At 40.3% G+C, this 20,533-nt stretch overlaps 1 protein-coding gene across 1 annotated transcript; it reads left to right on the plus strand.

Moving 5' to 3' along the window:
- The first annotated feature begins 9,001 nt into the window (after nucleotides 1-9,001).
- Nucleotides 9,002-14,304, plus strand: LOC117381213 (cornifelin homolog B-like). The gene is made up of 4 exons (XM_033978116.2): nucleotides 9,002-9,061; nucleotides 10,830-10,943; nucleotides 12,242-12,396; nucleotides 14,013-14,304. Exons 2-4 carry the CDS (start codon nucleotides 10,841-10,843, stop codon nucleotides 14,133-14,135), a joined length of 381 nt encoding a protein of 126 aa, XP_033834007.1. The 5' UTR covers nucleotides 9,002-9,061; nucleotides 10,830-10,840; the 3' UTR covers nucleotides 14,136-14,304.
- The last annotated feature ends 6,229 nt before the right edge of the window (nucleotides 14,305-20,533 follow it).

The following is a 20,533-nucleotide window of genomic DNA, read 5'->3' on the forward strand; positions in this document are numbered from 1 at the left end:
CCAATTTTAGTCTTGTCTTAGACCTGGTTTAGTTTCATTTTAGACCTGGTTTAGTCTCATGTTAGACCCTGGTTTAGGCCTGGTTTAGACCTGGTTCAGTCTCATTTTAGACCCTGGGTTAATTCTGTTTTAGACCTGGTCCAGTCTCATTTTAGACCTGGTTTAGTTTCATGTTAGACCCTGGTTTAGACCTGGTTTAGACCTGGTTAAGTCTCATTTTAGACCTGGTTAAGTCTCATTTTAGACCTGGTTCAGTCTTGTTTTAGACCTGGTTCAGGTCTGGTGTTACAGACCCTGGTTTCATCTCATTTTAGACCCTTGTTTAATTCTGTTTTAGACCTGGTTTAGTCTCATTTTAGACCGGGTTTAGACCCGGTTTTAGACCTGGTTTAGATCTGGTTTTAGACCTGCTTTAGTCTCATTTTAGACCTGGTTCAGTCTCATTTTAGACCTGCTTTAGTCTCATTTTAGACCTGGTTCAGTCTCATTTTAGACCTGGTTTAGTCTAATTTTAGACCTGCTTTAGACCCGGTTTTAGACCTGGTTTAGATCCGGTTTTAGACCTGGTTTAGTCTCATTTTAGACCTGGTTTAGTCTCATTTTAGACCTGGTTTAGTCTCATTTTAGACCTGGTTTAGACCCGGTTTTAGACCTGGTTTAGTCTCATCTTAGACCTGGTTTAGTTCTGTTTTAGTCTCTGTGTGTGTCTTTGCTTATTGCTTCTAATCCATATCTACTGCATGACGACTTCTGCTACAACTTGCAGGTAACCCACTGACCTACTTCCAATAATTGTTCCATGTTGTTAACACTATTACTACTAATACTACTACTACTACTACTACTACTTCTACTGTTACTGTTGCTTGTACTACGATACTGCTGCTACTCGTATTACCGTTTCTTCTCACTCTAAATACAAACTGATTAGTCATGAAGCCCTTACCCCAGTCTCCTACAGCTGCAGTCTCCAGTCTTATAAAACCTTTTTCTTCTCTGCAGAATTTGACCCCATTGCCTTTTCCCTCTAAATCCCCCCTCCAATCTCTTAAAGCGACAGTTACACGATCTGAACGTGAGCTGGAAAAGTGTGGCCTTTATCAATGTCAACACGTCAATAACGAGATACAACAAAGGTATATTCAGACTTGAACTTTAACAGCCACATCAGACATCAAATCCGCACATCCGCAGCTTTTTACCATCTAAAAATCAAAGATAAACTGTCAAAACCAGACTTAAAGAGACTTATTCTGCATTTGTGTCCAGTAGGTGAGACGACTGTAACGTCCTGCTTCACATCTGTCCTGTTTATCCGACACTATCTCAGGTTCAACAAGTTTGTCTAAAGCCGACGGAGGAAAACACTTCTCTGTAAAATTATTAAAGGAGACACTGTGCAAAATCAACTTATATGAGCTTTTTATAATGAAATATTCACCATAATTCACTCAGAGTTTTAGTTTGAGTGATGCACCTTTAGCTAATCCTGTATCGACTTGAATTTGACGTTTAAAATTTCTGTTCACCTTCCCCCTTTTCCCCGCCCACATCCCAGCGATCGTTGAGAAGTTCAGGCTCCATGTTGAGGAGAAATAGTTGAAAATGCGTTTTGTGCAAAGGTAAAATGTGCAAAGCGGAGGTGGAACAGCAGAAGATCATGATTTCAAACTGTTTTTTTTTTTTTTTTTAAAGTAGAAGTCATTTTGGATCAATATTGTTATGAAAAATTAACACAAAATAAAGTCCCGTGCAAAGAAACGATAATCGCTGCGTGTTTTCTACAACTGACTGTGGTAATGCAAGGCCACAAAACACGTAAAAGAAAAATTCAAATCTGTAACTGGACAAAATGTTTTAGAGCACATGTGTCAAACTCAAGGCCCGTGGGCCGAATGTGGCCCTCCAAATCATTTTATGTGGCCCTCGACAGAAATTAAAATAAATTAAAAAAGTATGATGGTCTTAATATGTTATTTTATCAAGAGATACACCATTACATAGCTATATTTTAACATCTATGCAAATAAATATGCAATACTTGTAAGTGGAATAAGAAATAAATGCACAAACAGTTAATTAAAAAGTTAAAAAAGCCATTTTGCTGATGTGGCCCTCGGTGAAAATGTGTCTGATGCTCCTGTTTTAGAGTGAAGACGTTTCTCTGCTCGTCCAAGCCGCTTCTTCAGTTCTGGTCAGATTCCTGCTGGACACTGCCTTATTTCTGTCTGAAGGAGGCGCTAAAACACTGAAGCTAACACACCTGTTTGTGGCTCGGTCTAATGAGCCACATTAAGCATTTACTGCGTCTGAGTCATATTTTGCATAATCACCCAGGCCATTAATGTGTAATTATGCAAAATATGACTCAGTAGCTCAATTAAATGCCCAAACTGTGTTCACTTTGTTCTGGAAGTTCTGTGGGCGACGCCATCATCATTGTTGTTGCATTTATTTATTTTTTTTGTCGACTTGTTGGTCACATGAACATAGAACAGTTTCCACAAATCAAATCTACTTTATATCTGATTTTAGCGGCAAAACTTTTCCCAAATTCTCTACTGGAATGAACCGGATTCCTGCTTAACCGGAAAAGCCACCGCAAAGATCGTGAGGTTTAGTCATGGAAAAGTGGGCGGCGCCAAATAAGGCCAATAATGTTGCATAATTATAAAGCTTTGTTAAGGGCTGAAGTGGAATGTAACGATGTAAAAGTGGTAAAGTACTGCACTTAAGTAAAATTTGTGGATACGTTTTACTTTTACTTCACTACATTTGAGGGCAGTACTTGTACTTTTCTACTCACATTTTTTAACTGGACTGAAAAGTAAAGGTATTTTTTATTATTGTCTGAGTCTTTTGTTTGTATTTTTGTTTGCTGAAAAGTCTGAGGGTTTATTTTTAACACGTTTCTAATTTGAGCAAATAGAAATATACAAAGAAAAACAGCCAGAAAAACAAAAACTAAATGATTGTTTTGTTTGTTTCTGTTGAATCTTTATCAAAATTACTACATTTGAAACTTTCTTACATCTCAAAATCAGCGCAAAACACTTTTACTTTTTACTCTTCAAGCACATTTTTAAACAGGTACTTGAATACTTTTACTTAAGTAGTCTGTGTAATCCCTCAGTTGGTTTCCTCTTTGTTTCCTTTGTTTGCTTTGGGTTTGATGATGGAGTTATACCTTATATGAGTTACATGTTACTTAAGTAGATTTTTCCATATGATACTTTTACTTTAGTATTTTTTGCTTCGGTATCTGTACTTTTACTTGAGTAACAAAACTCAGTACTTCTTTTGTCAATGTTTAACAGCCACGAACCAGGAAGTAAACCGTTTCCCTGTTGTCCGGCTGTTTGTCTGAGTTCATCTTCTTGTTCTATGCGACATTTTGAGGACTTTTTCCAATTCAAAAATGATCACGTTTTGTTTTAAATTGCTACTCGCTACGGCAACTGTTCTAATCTCTCGTCATTCTGAAACCCGGGGATAGTTAAAGGCAAAATATTGAAGTATTTGTGATCAGATTACTGTCGTGATCTGATTTCTGTGGACGTCACGGCGCCGCGGAGCACATGGCGAGCGGAGGGCACTGGGGAAAGGTTCAAAAGAGGGGCAGATATCAGGGTGTAGTTTAGGTTATCAAGTTTGTGTGTAAATGTGACCGGGAAAGACAAGGACAGAACATGAGCAAACACGTTACAGCCTGTACATCCAAAACTGAAGGATTGGGAAATATTGACCAAAATTAATATCGTTTTTTTTATTATTATTATTATTATTATTTACCCAAATGAGGATATTCAGAAACCTGCAGAAACCATAGACTGTTTATATAAATGGACATAGCTAACATGCTAGCCGCCACGGTCCAAATTTGAAGTGAGTATGTTTATATGCGTGGCTCCAATTCACTTTCTATTGAAAAGCTGTGTCCTCTCTCTGTACCTGCTGCTGTCAGACTCGTCATTTTGGTCTTAAATGTTCGTATTAACCCGCTCTACATTGTGTTTTTGGTGTTTTTATTTCACTTTTGTGTCTGTAAATCAAGATCTGAACATTAATAACAGACAAATCAGGCGCCTTCGTTCTCCGCTGACATTAGCAACAGGTTTGATTGACAGTGTTGCTCAGTGTCCGCTCGTTTCGCAGGAAGAAGCAGGCATTTTTCATCCTCTTTTTCCTTTTTTTTTTCCTTGGTCTTTTTTCGCTTCTTTTCTCTTCTCTTTTCCTCTTCTCTTCCTACTTTTCCTGGTGTTTTTCTTTCTCTTTCCCCTCTTCTTTTCCTCTCTGTAACTGCTGCTGTCAGACTCATCATTTTGGCCTCTCTCTGTTTCTCTTTCCCCTTTTCCTCTGTTTCCCTCTATTTCTTTCCTTCTCTTTCTTTCTCTATCTTTATTTCCCTCTCTTTCCCTTTCTATTTCCCCTGCTTTCTCTGTTTCCTTTTTTCCCTCTCTCTTTACATTTCTCTTTTTCCCTCCCTCTCTCTGTACCTGCTGCTGTCAGACTCATCATTTTGACCTCTCTTTCTCCTTCTCTCCCTCTGTTTCCTTCTCTCTGTCACTCTGTTTCTCTCTCTCTCTTTCCTTTTTTTCTGTTTCTCTCTCTGTCTTTCCTCCTCTTTCTTTCCTTCTCTTTGTTTATCTATCTTTCTTTCCCTTTCTATTTCCTTCCTTATCTCTGTTTCCCTTTTCCCCTCTCTCTTTACATCTCTCTCTTTCTCTTTTTCCCTCCCTCTCTCTCTACCTGCTGCTGTCAGACTCATCATTTTGACCTCTCTTTCTCTGTTTCTCTCCCTCCGTTTCCCTCTCTCTCTCTCTCTGCTTCTCTCTCTCTTTCCCCTTTTTCTCTGTTTCCCTCTATTTCTTTCCTTCTCTTTCTTTCTCTATCTTTATTTCCCTCTCTTTCCCTTTCTATTTCCCCTGCTCTCTCTGTTTCCCTCTCTCTTTACATCTCTCTCTTTCCCTGTCAGACTCATTATTTTGGCCTCTCTCTCTCTCTCTCTCTCCTTTTCTCTCCCTCCGTTTCCTCTCTCTCTGTTTCCCTCTCTCTTTCCCCTTTTTCTCTGTTTCCCTCTTTCCCTCCCTCTCTCTCTCTCTAACTGCTGCTGTCAAACATTACATTACACGCTTCATTTATTTTAGTTTATTATCAACTATTTACTTAATATATTTAAAAAAAATAAAAAATAAAAAATAAATAAATAAACAATTACGATATTCATTTTCTCTCGAGTCTACTCCATACTAATCAGATCTGTGGAGAGGAGACCCCACTCACACTAAGAACACACGTTTATTACGTTTATTTCTGCGCAAAACAAACGTCTAAAATTGAACCAACGCAAGATTAAGCTTAATGCCATACTTTGGAACATTTCAGTCAAAGCAAATAGATGGAGAAACAGGGTGCAGATACCCTCCACCAGAAAAGTTACATAGGGGACCTTTACGTTTGACATGGCCAAGTTTTAGTTAGTGAGAGCGGCGAATTTGGAGATCATAACAACCAAAGAGCGCTGTCAATCAAACCTGTTGCTAACGCTAGCTGGAGCGACCTCGGGGAAAGAAGGCGTCTGGTTTGTCTGTTTTTAATGTTCATATTTTGAATCACAGACAAAATAGTGAAATAAAAACCCCAGGATCATGTAGAGGGTTAATATGAACATTTAAGACCAAAATGACGAGTCTGACAGCAGCAGGTACAGAGAGAGGACACAGTTTTTCAATAGAAAGTGAATTGGAGCCAGAGTTAGCTATGTCCATTTATGAATAGAGTCTATAGTCAAGGCAAATGCATTCAGGTAAAATCATTTAAATTCAAAGGGTGACAGTTTCCAGAGCCGTGGGCCTTTAGTGGATTAGTCGATTAATCGGTCAAAATGCTTATTAATCGAATAATAACTGTACAACTGGGACAAGAGCAGAAGATGAGCTGAAGATTTAGTGATTTAGTTTAGTTTTTTTTGTTTGTTTTTAAGTATTTGTACGTAAAAAGACATTTAAATAAATACCAAGATTCACAAGTTTAATGTGTCTTTATATAAATACATAGTTTCCTAGTAATTTCTTCTGTATAAATAGTTGTTTTTGCATGAACGCCCCCTGCAGGTGCACTTTTGCCACGCCCCCTTTAGCATAAATAAACACAACATAAATAAACCTGCTCTAAATACTTTCAAGGGTCAAACCACAGTCAATCAGTCAAATTAGTTCATGAAAATATGCAGTTCCCTTTTGTGCTTCGGAGAAAATACTCGTGGTTCTGCGTCGACAAAAGAATCCAGAGCCACTCCTTTTTATCCTGTTTGTAGTTGAGCGTCATTAAAGTCTATGACAAAAATAACCTCCGAGTGCGATTGTGTCCGAGCCGCTTTAATGTGGCTCAAAACGATCCAGCGACAACAAAAAACTCCACAAAAACAACGTCTGCAGCTGATAACATCAACCTAAAGCTGCACTGTGTCACTTTTCTGTTGGGGGGGGTCTCCCATTTGCTCGTTTCCATGGAGATTTTATTGTTTGTGGACTGTTCCAGCGTATAACTTTAATCTGTTTTGTATTTAGTCATTTGCACATCTCCTCGTCAGCTTGGAAATGTCACCTGCTCGATTTCTTTAAAGCCACACTGTGGGACATTTCAGGTAAAGCAGAGAACAGGGGGCGCACGCGTCGCCAGAAAAGTTACAGAGTGCACCTTTAAAGGCAAGGCAAGTCTGTTTGTACAGCACAATTCGTACACAAAGAAATTCAAAGTGTTTTACAGAATGAGAAAGATATAAAATATAAAATATATAAAATCACAATACAACAAATCAAAATATAAATACTCACAAATAATCATCATACAATGAACATTAAAAGAGAAAAGTGCAGAATAAAAATACGCACAGCAAACTGTTTTGAGCCTGGATTCAAATATTTATTGGGTTTAAAATGGCCAATATTATTATTTTATGCACAGACGGAGCAGTTAAAATGAATATTGTTAAAATGCTGATTTTTGTTGTAAAACAGTGAGTTATTGGGTCTAAAACAGGAGCGTCAAACACATTTTCACCGAGGGCCACATCACCAAAATGGCTGCTCTCAAAGGGCCAGATGTAAAATAAATCTGTTTTTTTAACTTGTTAATTAACTATTTCTGTATTTATCAATTTTTCAAGTTACAAATATTACATATGCATTTGCCTAGAAATAAAATATGACATTTTAAGACCATCATACCTTTTAATTTAACCTGTCGAGGGCCACTTAAAATGATGTAGAGGGCCACATTTGGCCCACTGGCCTTGAGTTTGACACATGTGATCTAAAAGGTTCAAGTTCAAACACAAACTGTATAAAGAAGTGGACTGAGTGTGACGTGACCCGCAGCGTTCAGTCAAATGAAGCTCATCGAGGCGAGTTGTGAGTTGTGTATTAGGAATTCTGACCGCGAGTATCATAGCAACCAAAGAGCCAATCAGGAGCGAAGCTGTTGAAGGTAACGCCCTTTCTGCTTAGCAACGCTGTCAATGAAACCTGTTCACAGTAGCTCACTACCTCAGGGAAAGATGGTTTATTTATTTATTTATTTGATACAACATGAACGTAAACTCACCACATTATAACCAAAGGATCTTTTCCATCTGATTTGACATCTGATTTGTCTGTTATTGATGTTCATATCTTTACTTACAGACACAACAGTGAAATAAAAACCCCAGGATCATGTAGAGTTGGTTAATATGAACATTTAAGACCAAAATGATGAGTCTGACAGCAGCAGAGACAGAGAGAGGGGTCATGGTTTTTCAGTAGAAAGTGAATTGGAGCCAGAGTCGATGGAGCAGGAAGTGCGCACACGGTCACTTCCTGTTTGGAAAGCAGCGGCGGCTAACAGGTTAGCTACATCCATTTATATATACAGTCTATGGATTGAACATTTGTGAAATTACCTTTTGGATATTTCATGATAAAGTCAAATCTAATCTAGAGTCTGAAAAACACCAATAAGATCCAACTTTTTACATTAAACTTTCATTTTCTACAACATCATCTCTGTTTTTCCAGTTCACCCGCATGTCCTTGTGTGCCATTCTGTGGGAGATCATGGCCGAAGGAACAACAACAACAACATCTCCATGGAAACGAGCAGGTCAAATAAGAGTAAGGTTTGTGGAGATGCGAGCACTGGATGTAAGTAGGTTATAGAATGTGGTAAAAAATGTGAATAACTCGGGTAGAATGTGTGATTTGTAGCTGTCAGACACTTTTTTCTGTCAGTCAACCCCAGGGCGACAGCAGTTATAGAGACGAGAACAACCAGAATGTGTAATTTTTCAACGTAATATATTATAAAGTCCTCAAAATGTCGCCTTTAAACACGACGCTGTGCTGTTAAAGGTCTCCTGTATCACACAAACAGGACTCGTGTAGCTTTAAGTCACGTCCTAACGCTGTTTCCTCCTCAAAAACAGACCTGGAGTTGTGTTTTGTTTCATTCACACATGTTTGACTCACACTTTATTATTAGTCTGTTACATCTCCAAAGCCCAAAACGCTCTGTTCCACCTCGTGATGTCATGACGTGGCAGTTTTCAAGTGAACATCTGCCTTTTACCTTCAGTTCAGTCGAAATAAGCGGCAATTCCAGATGTGAAATGATCCAAATGATTCTAGGATTTTAAAGAAACAGTGGAGCACTTCCTGTATCACCACATGATGACATCACAAGGTGGAACGGAGCATTTAGAGTTTGACAAAAGCACCTTCACGCTTAAATCTGCAGGTTTATCCGTGCGTTAAACATGCGCGAATGAAACAAAACACAACTCCGGGTCTGGGTTTTGTTTTTTTTTTGACGAGGAAACGACATTATTCCACAGTTGGACCACAAATCCAGAGCTGCTCTTTAAAGTTTCCTAAAACAAACCACACCTCAGACTTGAATCTTTGACGTAGCCAAACCTGCCGGTCCAGTTACTCATCAATCTTTTATTCACCTGCGCTTTTGATGAAACTGCACAAAGAATCAGACTGAGCCAAGACACAACGAGGCACAACTATTCAAACAGGTACGGAAAAAATACGTTTATTTTTTTTCGCTAAATATCCATAGGTTTTGTAATGATTCAAAAATGCGATTTATAAATTAAAATGAAATATTCTATGCGTTGAATTGGAAAAACTCCTCAAAAATAACAGAAAACTGACACCTGTGAGTTTGATTTAAATCTGTTTATTATAAAAACGGCTGCGTTTCACATGACGTCACTCTGTTTTATTAGTAAAATTTTTATTACAGATGGGAGCGGCTGACATTTCTATTGTTAGAAAGCAGATTTGTTTTGTTATAAAGTGAGTTTTTTTGGGTTTAATCGTGAATATAAATGATCAGGTTCAACGTTTGTGAGTTTGTTGTGAGTTTTTGTAGATTAAATGTAGCTTGTGTGGATTTTGTTTGTAGTTAATTACGTTTAACGCTGTCACAATGCCGGATTTCTAAACTGTGGGAAAGGCTGAATGTATTTTTCAGCTTAACATATTATAGTAACTGTATAAAGTCCTCAAAATGGCGCCTGTATTACACAAAATTGACAATTGTGACTATTTAGTCATGTTCCAATGTTGTTACCGCCTCAAAAACACACCTGGAGTTGTGTTTTGTTTCATTCACGCATGTTTGAGTCACACTTTATTATTAGTGTGTTACATCTACAAAGCTCAAAACACTCCGTTCCACCTGGTGATGTCATCAAGTGGTAGTTTTCAAATTAAGAGCTACTTTTAACCTTTATTTCTTTAGAGATCGGCAACTCCAGAGCTGAAATTATCCAAATGATTCTAGAAATGAAGGTGTGTGGAGTTTAAAAACACAGTGGAGCACTTCCTGTATCACCACATGATGACATCACGAGGTGGAACAGAGTGTTTTCAGTTTGAGAGAAAAACTCAGACTAAATCTGCAGGATTTTTGAGTTAAACATGTGAATGAAACAAAACACAACGACTCCAGGTCTGTTTGTGACAAGGAAACGACATTAGAACAGATCAGAAAACAGTGTAATATGGGCCCTTTAAACAGTGTAATATGGGCCTTTAAACAGTGTAATATGGGCCTTTAAACAGTGTAATATGGGCCCTTTAAACAGTGTAATATGGGCCTTTAAACAGTGTAATATGGGCCTTTAAACGGTGTAATATGGGCCTTTAAACAGTGTAATATGGGCCTTTAAACAGTGTAATATGGGCCTTTAAACAGTGTAATATGGGCCTTTAAACAGTGTAATATGGGCCTTTAAACAGTGTAATATGGGCCTTTAAACAGTGTAATATGGGCCTTTAAACAGTGTAATATGGGCCTTTAAACAGTGTAATATGGGCCTTTAAACAGTGTAATATGGGCCTTTAAATCTTTAAATTGGTGTATAGATTTTATCTGTCTTCTATTGGAGTTGTCAGGTGTAGTATATTATATAAAAAGCAGGAAGTAGCAGTGACTTTTAAAATAAAACAGAATATCTATGTGACAAGGACATTTTTCCAGCAGTTTAAACGTTAAAAAAGGTCTTTTTGTTCACTTTTATCTGCCTAATTGTAACATTTGTGCGTTTTATGTTTGTTTACATTATGGGACCAGGAATGTCCAACCAGGAAGTAAAATGATCAAAATCTTCATCAACATTTTTAAGATTAAGAAAACTTTAGCCAAATCTTAAATATAATGATGCACTTCCTGGGTCTTAACTCAAACACAGATAATATCAGACAAGATTTATGACTGTTTCTTGTGTAACTTGTGGCTTTTAAAAATAAATGTTCTGGTTCTGTCTTTATTTTCAGAAAACATCAAAATGTCTAAAATGGTGGTGCGTCAGCCTCAGCCGGTGATGGACTCACTGGTGTCCAACGACTGGAGCTCCGGGATCTGTGACTGCTGCCAGGACGTCCCGGAGTGTATGAGACAAACGAGAGACAAACATGAGACAAACATGAGACAAATATGAGACAAACATGAGACAAACATGAGACAAACGAGAGACAAACATCAGACAAACATCAGACAAATATGAGACAAATATGAGAAAAACATGAGGAAAACATGAGACAAACATGAGACAAACGAGAGACAAACGAGAGACAAACACATGAGACAAACACATGAGACAAACACATGAGACAAACATGAGAGACAAACATGAGAGACAAACATGAGAGACAAATATGAGACAAATATGAGACAAATATGAGACAAACATGAGGAAAACATGAGACAAACATGAGACAAACATGAGACAAACAAGACAAACGAGAGACAAACATCAGACAAATATGAGACAAACATCAGACAAATATGAGACAAACATGAGGAAAACATGAGACAAACATAAGACAAACATGAGACAAACACATGAGACAAATATGAGACAAATATGAGACAAACATGAGACAAACATGAGACAAACATGAGACAAACATGAGAGACAAACATGAGACAAACATGAGACAAACATGAGACAAACATGATACAAACATGAGAGACAAATATGAGATAAACGAGAGACAAACAAGAGACAAACATTTGAGACCAACAAGAGACAAACAAGAGACAAACATGAGACAAACATGAGACAAACATGAGACAAACATGAGAGACAAACATGAGAGACAAACATGAGAGACAAACATGAGAGACAAACATGAGACAAACGAGAGACGACAGGAGCAGAGCAAACTAAATTGACTCTGATCACGTTGGAACATGTTTTTTGGACAGACGCTGTCACTCGTGTCATCTGTGAAAATCACAAACAGCCTCTGGTAAAAATGCAAACAATTTAGAAAGAAAAAAAACTCGATTATTTTAAAAAATTTGATCCGGTTCGAACCATTCACATTAAAGGAGCCGTTCAAAAGAGTTCTCTTTCACAAATGTCACATAACTAGTCACAGATCAAACTTTATATATTTTTTGGAAACTCTATGAGAACATTAATGGGATATTTACTTCCGGGACTGGGAAAAATGGTCTAAACTTTTCCAGGACACGTCTCTACTGGTTTGTTGGTGGACATGCAGATTTATTTTACGTATTTTTTATTGCAAATTCATCTATTCTCATATATTCCGAAAGACCGCTTGGAATTCCGACGTGTCTCGCTCCTGTCGGCTTCTCCGGATCGACTTACTGTCACATACTCCAAGGAAATAGTGCAAAAATAAATAAATAAATGTGATTTCCTCGTTGTTTCCAGGCTGTTTAGGCGTCTGGTGCTGCCCTTGTTTTGCCTGTGTCATCAGCAAGAGGTACGGCCAGTGTCTCTGTCTCCCACTGCTGGACATGTTCGGCTGCATCCCTCCCATCGGAATGTCCATGAGAATTTCCATGAGACACCGATACGGAATCAAAGTAAGAGCTAAAGGGAAATGTTCACGCAAATCTTGTGCCTGTAATGACAATGATTTGTTTATATAAATGGACATAGCTAACCTGCTAGCGCCGCTACGTTCCAAACAGGAAGTGATCATGTGCGCACTTCCTGCTCCATCGACTCTGGCTCCAATTTACTTTCCATTGAAAAACTGTGTCCTCTCAGACTCGTCATTTTGGTCTTAAATGTTCGTATTAACCCTCTACATGATCCTGGGGGTTTTATTTCACTATTTTGTCTGTAAATCAAGATATGAACATTAAAAACAGACAAATCAGGCGCCTTCTTTAGATTTAGAACCAGGAAGTAAAATTTGAAACCTAAAAATATTGCCAACCCAGGGAAAAAAAGCAAAGTTAATATGCTAAATCTTGAAAAATAATGATCAGGACTAAAATAATACAGCGTTGAGGCGTTACCTTCAGCTGCCTCGCTCCTGATTGGCTCTTTGGTTGCTATGATACTCTGGGTCGGAATTCCAAATATGAAACTCGGCTCCAAATTCGTCGCCATAACTGCTCCGTCCTCGATGAGCTTCATTTTCCTGGAGCTGAACGCTGTGGTTGACGTCACACTCACTCAGTCCACGTCTTTACACAGTCTGTGGTTCATATTTCAGTCTTTTCTCAAATATTAATGCTCTTTACTTTTTAATATTGTAAAAAAAAAAAAAAAAAAGTGCAGCCCTGGTTCAAATCTGTTCTCTGTTATAAACGTAAAGCTCTTTCTACAATCTGAAATTTAAGATGCAGAATGAGTTTTCTTATTTCAACACAGGGCCTGACAGTAGTTTACACAGGACACACATGTACTGAGAGGGGCCACATGGGGGCGCTGTGGTTCTTGTAATGAGAGTCATGTGGGGTCATTGTTTTGTAAATAAATGGATCACACGTGTTGTAATGACCCAGCGAGGGAGCAAAATTAACAGGATTTTTATTTTTTTATTATTATTTATTTATCAAATTAAATTGTATTATTATTATTATTATTATTATTATTATTATTATTATTATTATTATTATTATTATTATTATTATTATTATTTCATTTCTATTTATTTTGATTTTATTTTCATTTTATCCTTATTTATTTATTTAAATTTTTATTACATTTCTATTTTTTTCCATCTATTTTTTTTTTTTTTTTTTTTTTTTTTTTTTTTTTCTACAACCTGAATTTTAAGTTACAGAACGAGTTTTCTTATTTCAACATAGAGCCTGATCGAACTTTACATCAGGGAGTTTTGACCTTTTTGATCAGAGGACAGACACGACCAGTCAAAAGTTCAGTGTTTTGTTTTGTTTTTTGTTTTTTTTGCTACTTTCTACTTTTTATACACACAGAAGACATCAACTATTTGAAGCGAGCTGTATGTAATCATGAAAAAAGTGTTTACTACATAATTAAATATGTCTTACTTCATGTATTTGAGGTTTTCTGTGTGTATAAAAAGTAGAAAATTGTTTAAAAAAAATAAAAAAAACACATCAAATGAGAGGGTGTGTCCAATACGCTATAATATTTTGCTTTAAGTTGTTAATCGCTATGGTAACGGTCCTTGCGTAACAAACCCGTGTGTTGCGTGTTCCAGGGCGACATGTGTAAGGACTGTTTGTACGCCTACTTCTGCATCCCCTGCAACTGGTGTCAAATGTCCCGAGAGATGAAGACCAGGCAGATCCCCGTGGTCCTGGTCAACGCCGCGCACAGATGAAGCGCTCGGAAAAAAAAGACATGAACGAAAATAAAGAGAATACTTTCAAAATGTTCCTGGACACAGTCGGTTTCTGTTCTGCTGCGTGAAGAACCGGCACAAAACTCAAAGTGTAATGTGTTTATAATGTTTACGTCACATGGGCCAATCAGAGTCCTGTGTTCTGTATCAGGGGCGGAGCCAGGGGTGGACGGGGGGGGCTGGAGGGGGGCTTAGACTTCCCTAGAATTTCTTCCTTCTTTCCTTCCTTCCATCCTTGTATCCTTCTATCCTTCCTTCCTCCATCCTTCCTTCCTTGCGTCCTTCATCCATCCTTCCTTTCTTTTCCTTCCTTTCTTTTTCTTCCTTCCTTCCTTCTTCCATCCATCCATCAATCCATCCATCCGTTCTCCCTTCCTTCCTTTCTTCCATCCATCCTTTCTTTCTTTCTTTCCTTCATTGCTTCCTTGTTTTCTTCATCCTTCCTTCCTTTCTTACCTCCTTCCTTTCTTCCTTCCTTCCTTCCTTCCTTCCTTCCTCCCTCCCTCCCTTCCTTCCTTCCTTCCTTCCTTCCATCCATTCTTTCTTTCCTTCCTTGATTCCTTGTTTTCTTCATCCTTCCTTCCTTTCTTACCTCCTTCCTTCTTCCATCCAGACATCTCTCCTTCCTTCCTTCCATCCTTCCTTCCTTCTTTTCCTTTTTCCATCCATTCTTTCTCTAGACTGTCCAGTTCTCTCCTGTTCCATACATTTTTTCCCACTTTCCTAAAACATCCAGTTTCCACTAGGATTATTCAAATATAAACCAAACTGTGGAGCTGAGCCCCCTGAACAAACACATCTGGCTCCGCCCCTGTTTTTACACAGTTACATTTTATTAAAGTGAAAAAACACGACACAGAATCATAAACAGCTTCATTTTTGTTGCTCTGATTGTTCTGCATTTGTTTATTTCTAATTTGAGACGATTAATCCCACGTGAAAGTGCCATAAAAGTGCTGTTTTTCACACCGAGCTCACGACTGAAGCTGAACTGGATTATAAAAAGCTGTAATGCATTTTAAAAAAAAACTACTTTAATCACAACACGTGTATATTTTATGATTACATTGCATTTAACTGTAATTTATTTCTTTTTTTTTTCTCTAGATAAATATATATGTGTGTATTTAATCATCATGTTCTAATAATGTTGCTTTTACAGTTTAAGGATCAATCTTTACTAATCTTGCATAAATGTATTAAGATTTTGCACTTTAATCAATGAATATTTATGTCTTATCATGTTATTCCTCTAGGGGGCGACACACTCTGCACAATGATTATACAAATATATTTTTTATAAATAAATAATACTGTTGATTTTACTTTCATTACTTGATCATCCGGGTTCATTTTCTTCCAGGGTTAAATCAGTGGAGTTTACACAGGACACACATGTACTGAGTGTGGCCACATGGGGGCGCTGTGGTTGTTGTAATGAGAGTCATGTGGGGTCATTGTTTTGTCAATAAATGGATCACACGTGTTGTAATGACCCAGTGAGGCAGTAAAATGAACAGGATTTTATTTATTATTATTTTTTATTATTATTATTTATTGATTTAATTAAATTATATTATTTATTTTTATTAGATTTTCATTTTTATTTATTTATTTCATTTTTATTTATTTGTAATTTATTTTCATTTTCTCCTTATTTATTTATTTATTTTTACATTTTAATTTTTTAAAATATATATTTTTTTTTATTAAAGGGTGACTGTGCATCGATATCGTTTTGAAATCTGGAGTTTGGACACGTTTGTAACTATTTTCCTGTCAGTTTTTTTGGCTTGGAATGTGATAATTCCCTTTAGGAGCAAATGGAGGAGCTGGAGGATCAGTGAAGTATTGTCCCTTTTGTCCAACCAAAATCCAAATGTGTGGCCTGTCGATGTTTATAAAGCACTTTAAAAACAAACTTTGCTCTTTTTTTTTTGTTTTGTTTTTTTATTATTATTTTATTTTATTTTGTCTTTATTTTATTTTATTTTATTTTTTTATTTTATTATTTTCATTTTTATTTATTTATTTATTTTATTTGTTTTTTTATTTAATTTTATTCATTTTTAGTTTTTATTTTATTTTATTAGTTTTCTTTTTTTTAATTAGTTTTTATATTATTGTATTAGTTTTTATTTTATTTTATTTATTTTGTATTTTATTAATTTTTATTTTTTATAATTTTATTTTATTTGTTTTATATTTTATTTTTTTAATATTTTCATTTTTATTTATTAATTTTATTGTATTTTTATTTATTTATTTCATTTTTTTTTTTTTTCTGAAATGCCCTTATGACAGCGCCTCCTATCGGTCCGTTTCAGACGCCCTCCTCTTTTCCCGCTCACGTGGAAACCTGCAGAAACATGATTACATCAGCGCACGTAAACCTTCACCTTCAACAATCACCATTCTCACGGCGGCGCAGGGGTACGCTCACACTCATGCCCTGCAGCGGGACGGTTTTGAGTTCAATTCCCGAGGACCACGTTACCGTCTGCGCGGCCTTCCTCCGGTTTGTGAACGCGCAGAGGACGCACGTCTAATCCTCTTCCTCAAATACAGATTCAGATTACGTGAAATCAACATCTAACGTCCTTTTCTGTCCATTAGCTCCAATCAGCTTCCTCATCAATATTTAGAAATTCCCTCTGAAGCGTTCCCTGCTCCGGCGTTTCCTCCCGCGCCGCGTAAGCCGTGTGCATTGGGGTTGTTTTAAATGGGATTAAAATGACAGTTATGGTTTGGTAGAATTGATGTTTGTGACTTTTATTAGGTGTTAGCGGAGGGGCGGTTCCCAGAGGCCCGTAAAAAAAAAAAAAAAAAAAAAAAACTTGAGGAATTTTAATTGGTCGAAGCCACTGGTGCCGTCTTTGTTCTGCTCGCTCCACCTCGGCTTCTGTTGCACCGAAACCTGATTTAGAAACTGTGAGTGTAACCCCTCCCCCCCCGCGCGCGCCCCCGACACACATCGACTCGACTCGCGGCCTCTCAGCGGCGCTTTTTCATCGACAAAATGGACGCTTTTCCTTCGCTCGTTTCCTCTAATCGGAAAGTGTTGAGGACTAATTTTACACGGCTTCATTCATGTGGAGAACGCGAGCGGGGCGGCGAGCGGGGCGGCGAGCGGGGCGGCGAGCGGGGCGGCGAGCGGGGCGGCGAGCGGGGCGGCGAGCGGGGCGGCGAGCGGGGCGGCGAGCGGGGCGGCGAGCGGGGCGGCGAGCGGGGCGGCGAGCGGGGTGGCGAGCGGGGCGGCCACCTACACGACACGCCCGTACGACTTTTAGCGTTTTGTTAAAGATATAATATGCACATCTTAACGTAAATGTCAGACTCCTGAGTGAACCTGAGTATAAGTCACATGATACAAATAAGATGTAACGTGGGACATTTACACAGAAAGACACAGTACAGTCCCTCGTTTATCGCCACGGGTTACGCTCTAAAAATAACCCGCAATAAGGTCAGAGAAATACGAGACGTATCCGCTTTATTTTTTACTATTATTCTCTATGTTTTTTGTCTGTAAAACCCCTCACCACACACTTTATACACTTTTCTCACACCGGCGTTAACATTTTGCTTCCTTTCTTTCTTCCTTTCTTCCTTCCTTGCTTGCTTCCTTCCTTTTTCCATCCTTCCTCCTCCCTTTTTTCCTTCCATCCTTCATCCTTCCTCCTTCCTTCTTGTTTCTTTCCTTCCTTCCTTTTCCTTCCTTCCTTCTTCTTTCCTTCATTCTTCCTTCCTTTTTCTTTCTACTTCCTTCCTTCCTTTTTCTTCCTTCCTTCCATCCATCCTTCCTTCCATCCTTCCTTCCTTCCTTCCTTTCTTCCATCCATCCTTTCTTCCTTCCTTCCTTTCTTCCATCCTTTCTTCCTTCCATCCTTTCTTCCTTCCTTCCTTTCTTCCTTCCATCCTTTCTTCCTTCCATCCTTTCTTCCTTCCATCCTTTCTTCCTTCCTTCCTTCCTTCCTTCCTTCCATCCTTCCTTCCTTTCTTCCTTCCATCCTTTCTTCCTTCCATCCATCCTTCCTTCCATCCTTTCTTCCTTCCATCCTTCCTTCCTTCCTTTCTTCCATCCTTCCTTCCATCCTTCCTTCCTTCCTTTCTTCCTTCCTTCCTTCCTACTTCCTTCCTTCCTTTTTCTTCCTTCCTTCCTTCCTTCCTTCCTTCCTTCCTTCCTTCTTGTTTCTTTCTTTCCTTCCTTCCTTTTCCTTCCTTCTTCTTCCTTCCTTCCTTCCTTCTTTCTTTCTTTTTCAGTACAGGTGTATTTTTAATCCTTCTACGTCTCATTAGATTTTATCCCACGTCTTTTCTCTAAAATTACGTCACAAAACTAAAGCTCATTTCTTTCTTCTTCATCAGACTTTGGCCTTTCCGCTCCGGCGTTCCCTCGAAACACGGACTCGCTCACAGGAAGCTCTTCTGAAGCAACACGCCGGGGTCGACGTGGGAGTGAACTTTTGAACGAGTCGAGACGACGTGTTTTTTTATTATCAGACGCCGAGGCCAAAGAACAACAAAGATGGCCGCCCTGTGCAAACACCGGCAGCAGGGAACAGATAGAGACGGACGGAGAGGACAGAGAGGACAGAGAGGACGGAGAGGACGGAGAGGACGGAGAGGACAGAGAGGAGGGAGAGGGTGGAGGGAGAGGAGGGAGAGGACGGAGAGGACAGAGGACAGAGAGGACAGAGAGGAGGGAGAGGAGGGAGAGGACGAAGAGGACAGAGAGGACGGAGAGGACGGAGAGGAGGGAGAGGACGGAGAGGACAGAGGACAGAGAGGACAGAGAGGACAGAGAGGAGGGAGAGGAGGGAGAGGACGGAGAGGACAGAGGACAGAGAGGAGGGAGAGGAGGGAGAGGACGGAGAGGACGGAGAGGAGAGAGAGGAGGGAGAGGACGGAGAGGACAGAGAGGATGGAGAGGAGGGAGAGGACGAAGAGGACAGAGAGGACGAAGAGGACAGAGAGGAGGGAGAGGGTGGAGAGAGAGGACGGAGAGGGTGGAGAGGACGGAGAGGACGGAGAGGACGGAGAGGGTGGAGAGGGAGGGGAGGACAGAGAGGAGGGAGAGGACGGAGAGGACAGAGAGGACGGAGAGGAGGGAGAGGACGAAGAGGACAGAGAGGACGAAGAGGACGGAGAGGACAGAGGACAGAGAGGAGGGAGAGGACGGAGAGGACAGAGAGGACGGAGAGGACGGAGAGGAGGGAGAGGACAGAGGACAGAGAGGAGGGAGAGGAGGGAGAGAGAGGACGGAGAGGACAGAGAGGACGGAGAGGACAGAGAGGACGGAGAGGACAGAGGACAGAGAGGACGGAGAGGACGGAGAGGAGGGAGAGGACAGAGGACAGAGAGGAGGGAGAGGAGGGAGAGAGAGGACGGAGAGGACAGAGAGGACGGAGAGGACGGAGAGGACGGAGAGGGTGGAGAGGACGGAGAGGACAGAGAGGACGGAGAGGACGGAGAGGACAGAGAGGAGGGAGAGGGTGGAGAGAGAGGACGGAGAGAGAGGAGGGAGAGGACGGAGAGGAGGGAGAGGACAGGGAGAGGACAGAGAGGAGGGAGAGGGTGGAGAGGACAGAGAGGACAGAGAGGAGGGAGAGGGTGGAGAGAGAGGAGGGAGAGAGAGGAGGGAGAGGACGGAGAGGAGGGAGAGGACAGGGAGAGGACAGAGAGGAGGGAGAGGGTGGAGAGGACAGAGAGGACAGAGAGGAGGGAGAGGGTGGAGAGGACAGAGAGGAGGGAGAGGACAGAGAGGACAGAGAGGAGGGAGAGGGTGGAGAGGACAGAGAGGACAGAGAGAAGGGAGAGGGTGGAGAGGACAGAGAGGAGGGAGAGGACAGAGAGGACAGAGAGGAGGGAGAGGAGGGAGAGGGTGGAGAGAGAGGACGGAGAGGACAGAGAGGAGGGAGAGGGTGGAGAGAGGGGACGGATAGGACGGAGAGGAGGGAGAGGAGGGAGAGGGTGGAGAGAGAGGACGGAGAGGACAGAGAGGAGGGAGAGGGTGGAGAGGACAGAGAGGAGGGAGAGGACAGAGAGGACAGAGAGGACAGAGAGGAGGGAGAGGGTGGAGAGGACAGAGAGGACAGAGAGGAGGGAGAGGGTGGAGAGGACAGAGAGGAGGGAGAGGAGGGAGAGGGTGGAGAGAGAGGACGGAGAGGACAGAGAGGAGGGAGAGGGTGGAGAGAGGGGACGGATAGGACGGAGAGGAGGGAGAGGACAGAGAGGACAGAGAGGAGGGAGAGGAGGGAGAGGGTGGAGAGAGAGGACGGAGAGGACAGAGAGGAGGGAGAGGGTGGAGAGAGGGGACGGATAGGACTGGAGAGGAGGGAGAGGACAGAGGGACAGACTCTCACCGCGTCTGTCCT

This window comes from Periophthalmus magnuspinnatus, chromosome 14 (assembly GCF_009829125.3).
Source record: "Periophthalmus magnuspinnatus isolate fPerMag1 chromosome 14, fPerMag1.2.pri, whole genome shotgun sequence".
Lineage (NCBI taxonomy): Eukaryota > Metazoa > Chordata > Actinopteri > Gobiiformes > Gobiidae > Periophthalmus > Periophthalmus magnuspinnatus.

Coding starts and splice junctions, on each gene's coding strand:
- LOC117381213 (XM_033978116.2), top strand. CDS start 10,841: ATGTCTAAAATGGTGGTGCGTCAGCCTCAGCCGGTGATGGACTCACTG. Junction 10,944..12,241: donor CTGCCAGGACGTCCCGGAGT/GTATGAGACAAA, acceptor CGTTGTTTCCAG/GCTGTTTAGGCGTCTGGTGC. Junction 12,397..14,012: donor GACACCGATACGGAATCAAA/GTAAGAGCTAAA, acceptor TGCGTGTTCCAG/GGCGACATGTGTAAGGACTG.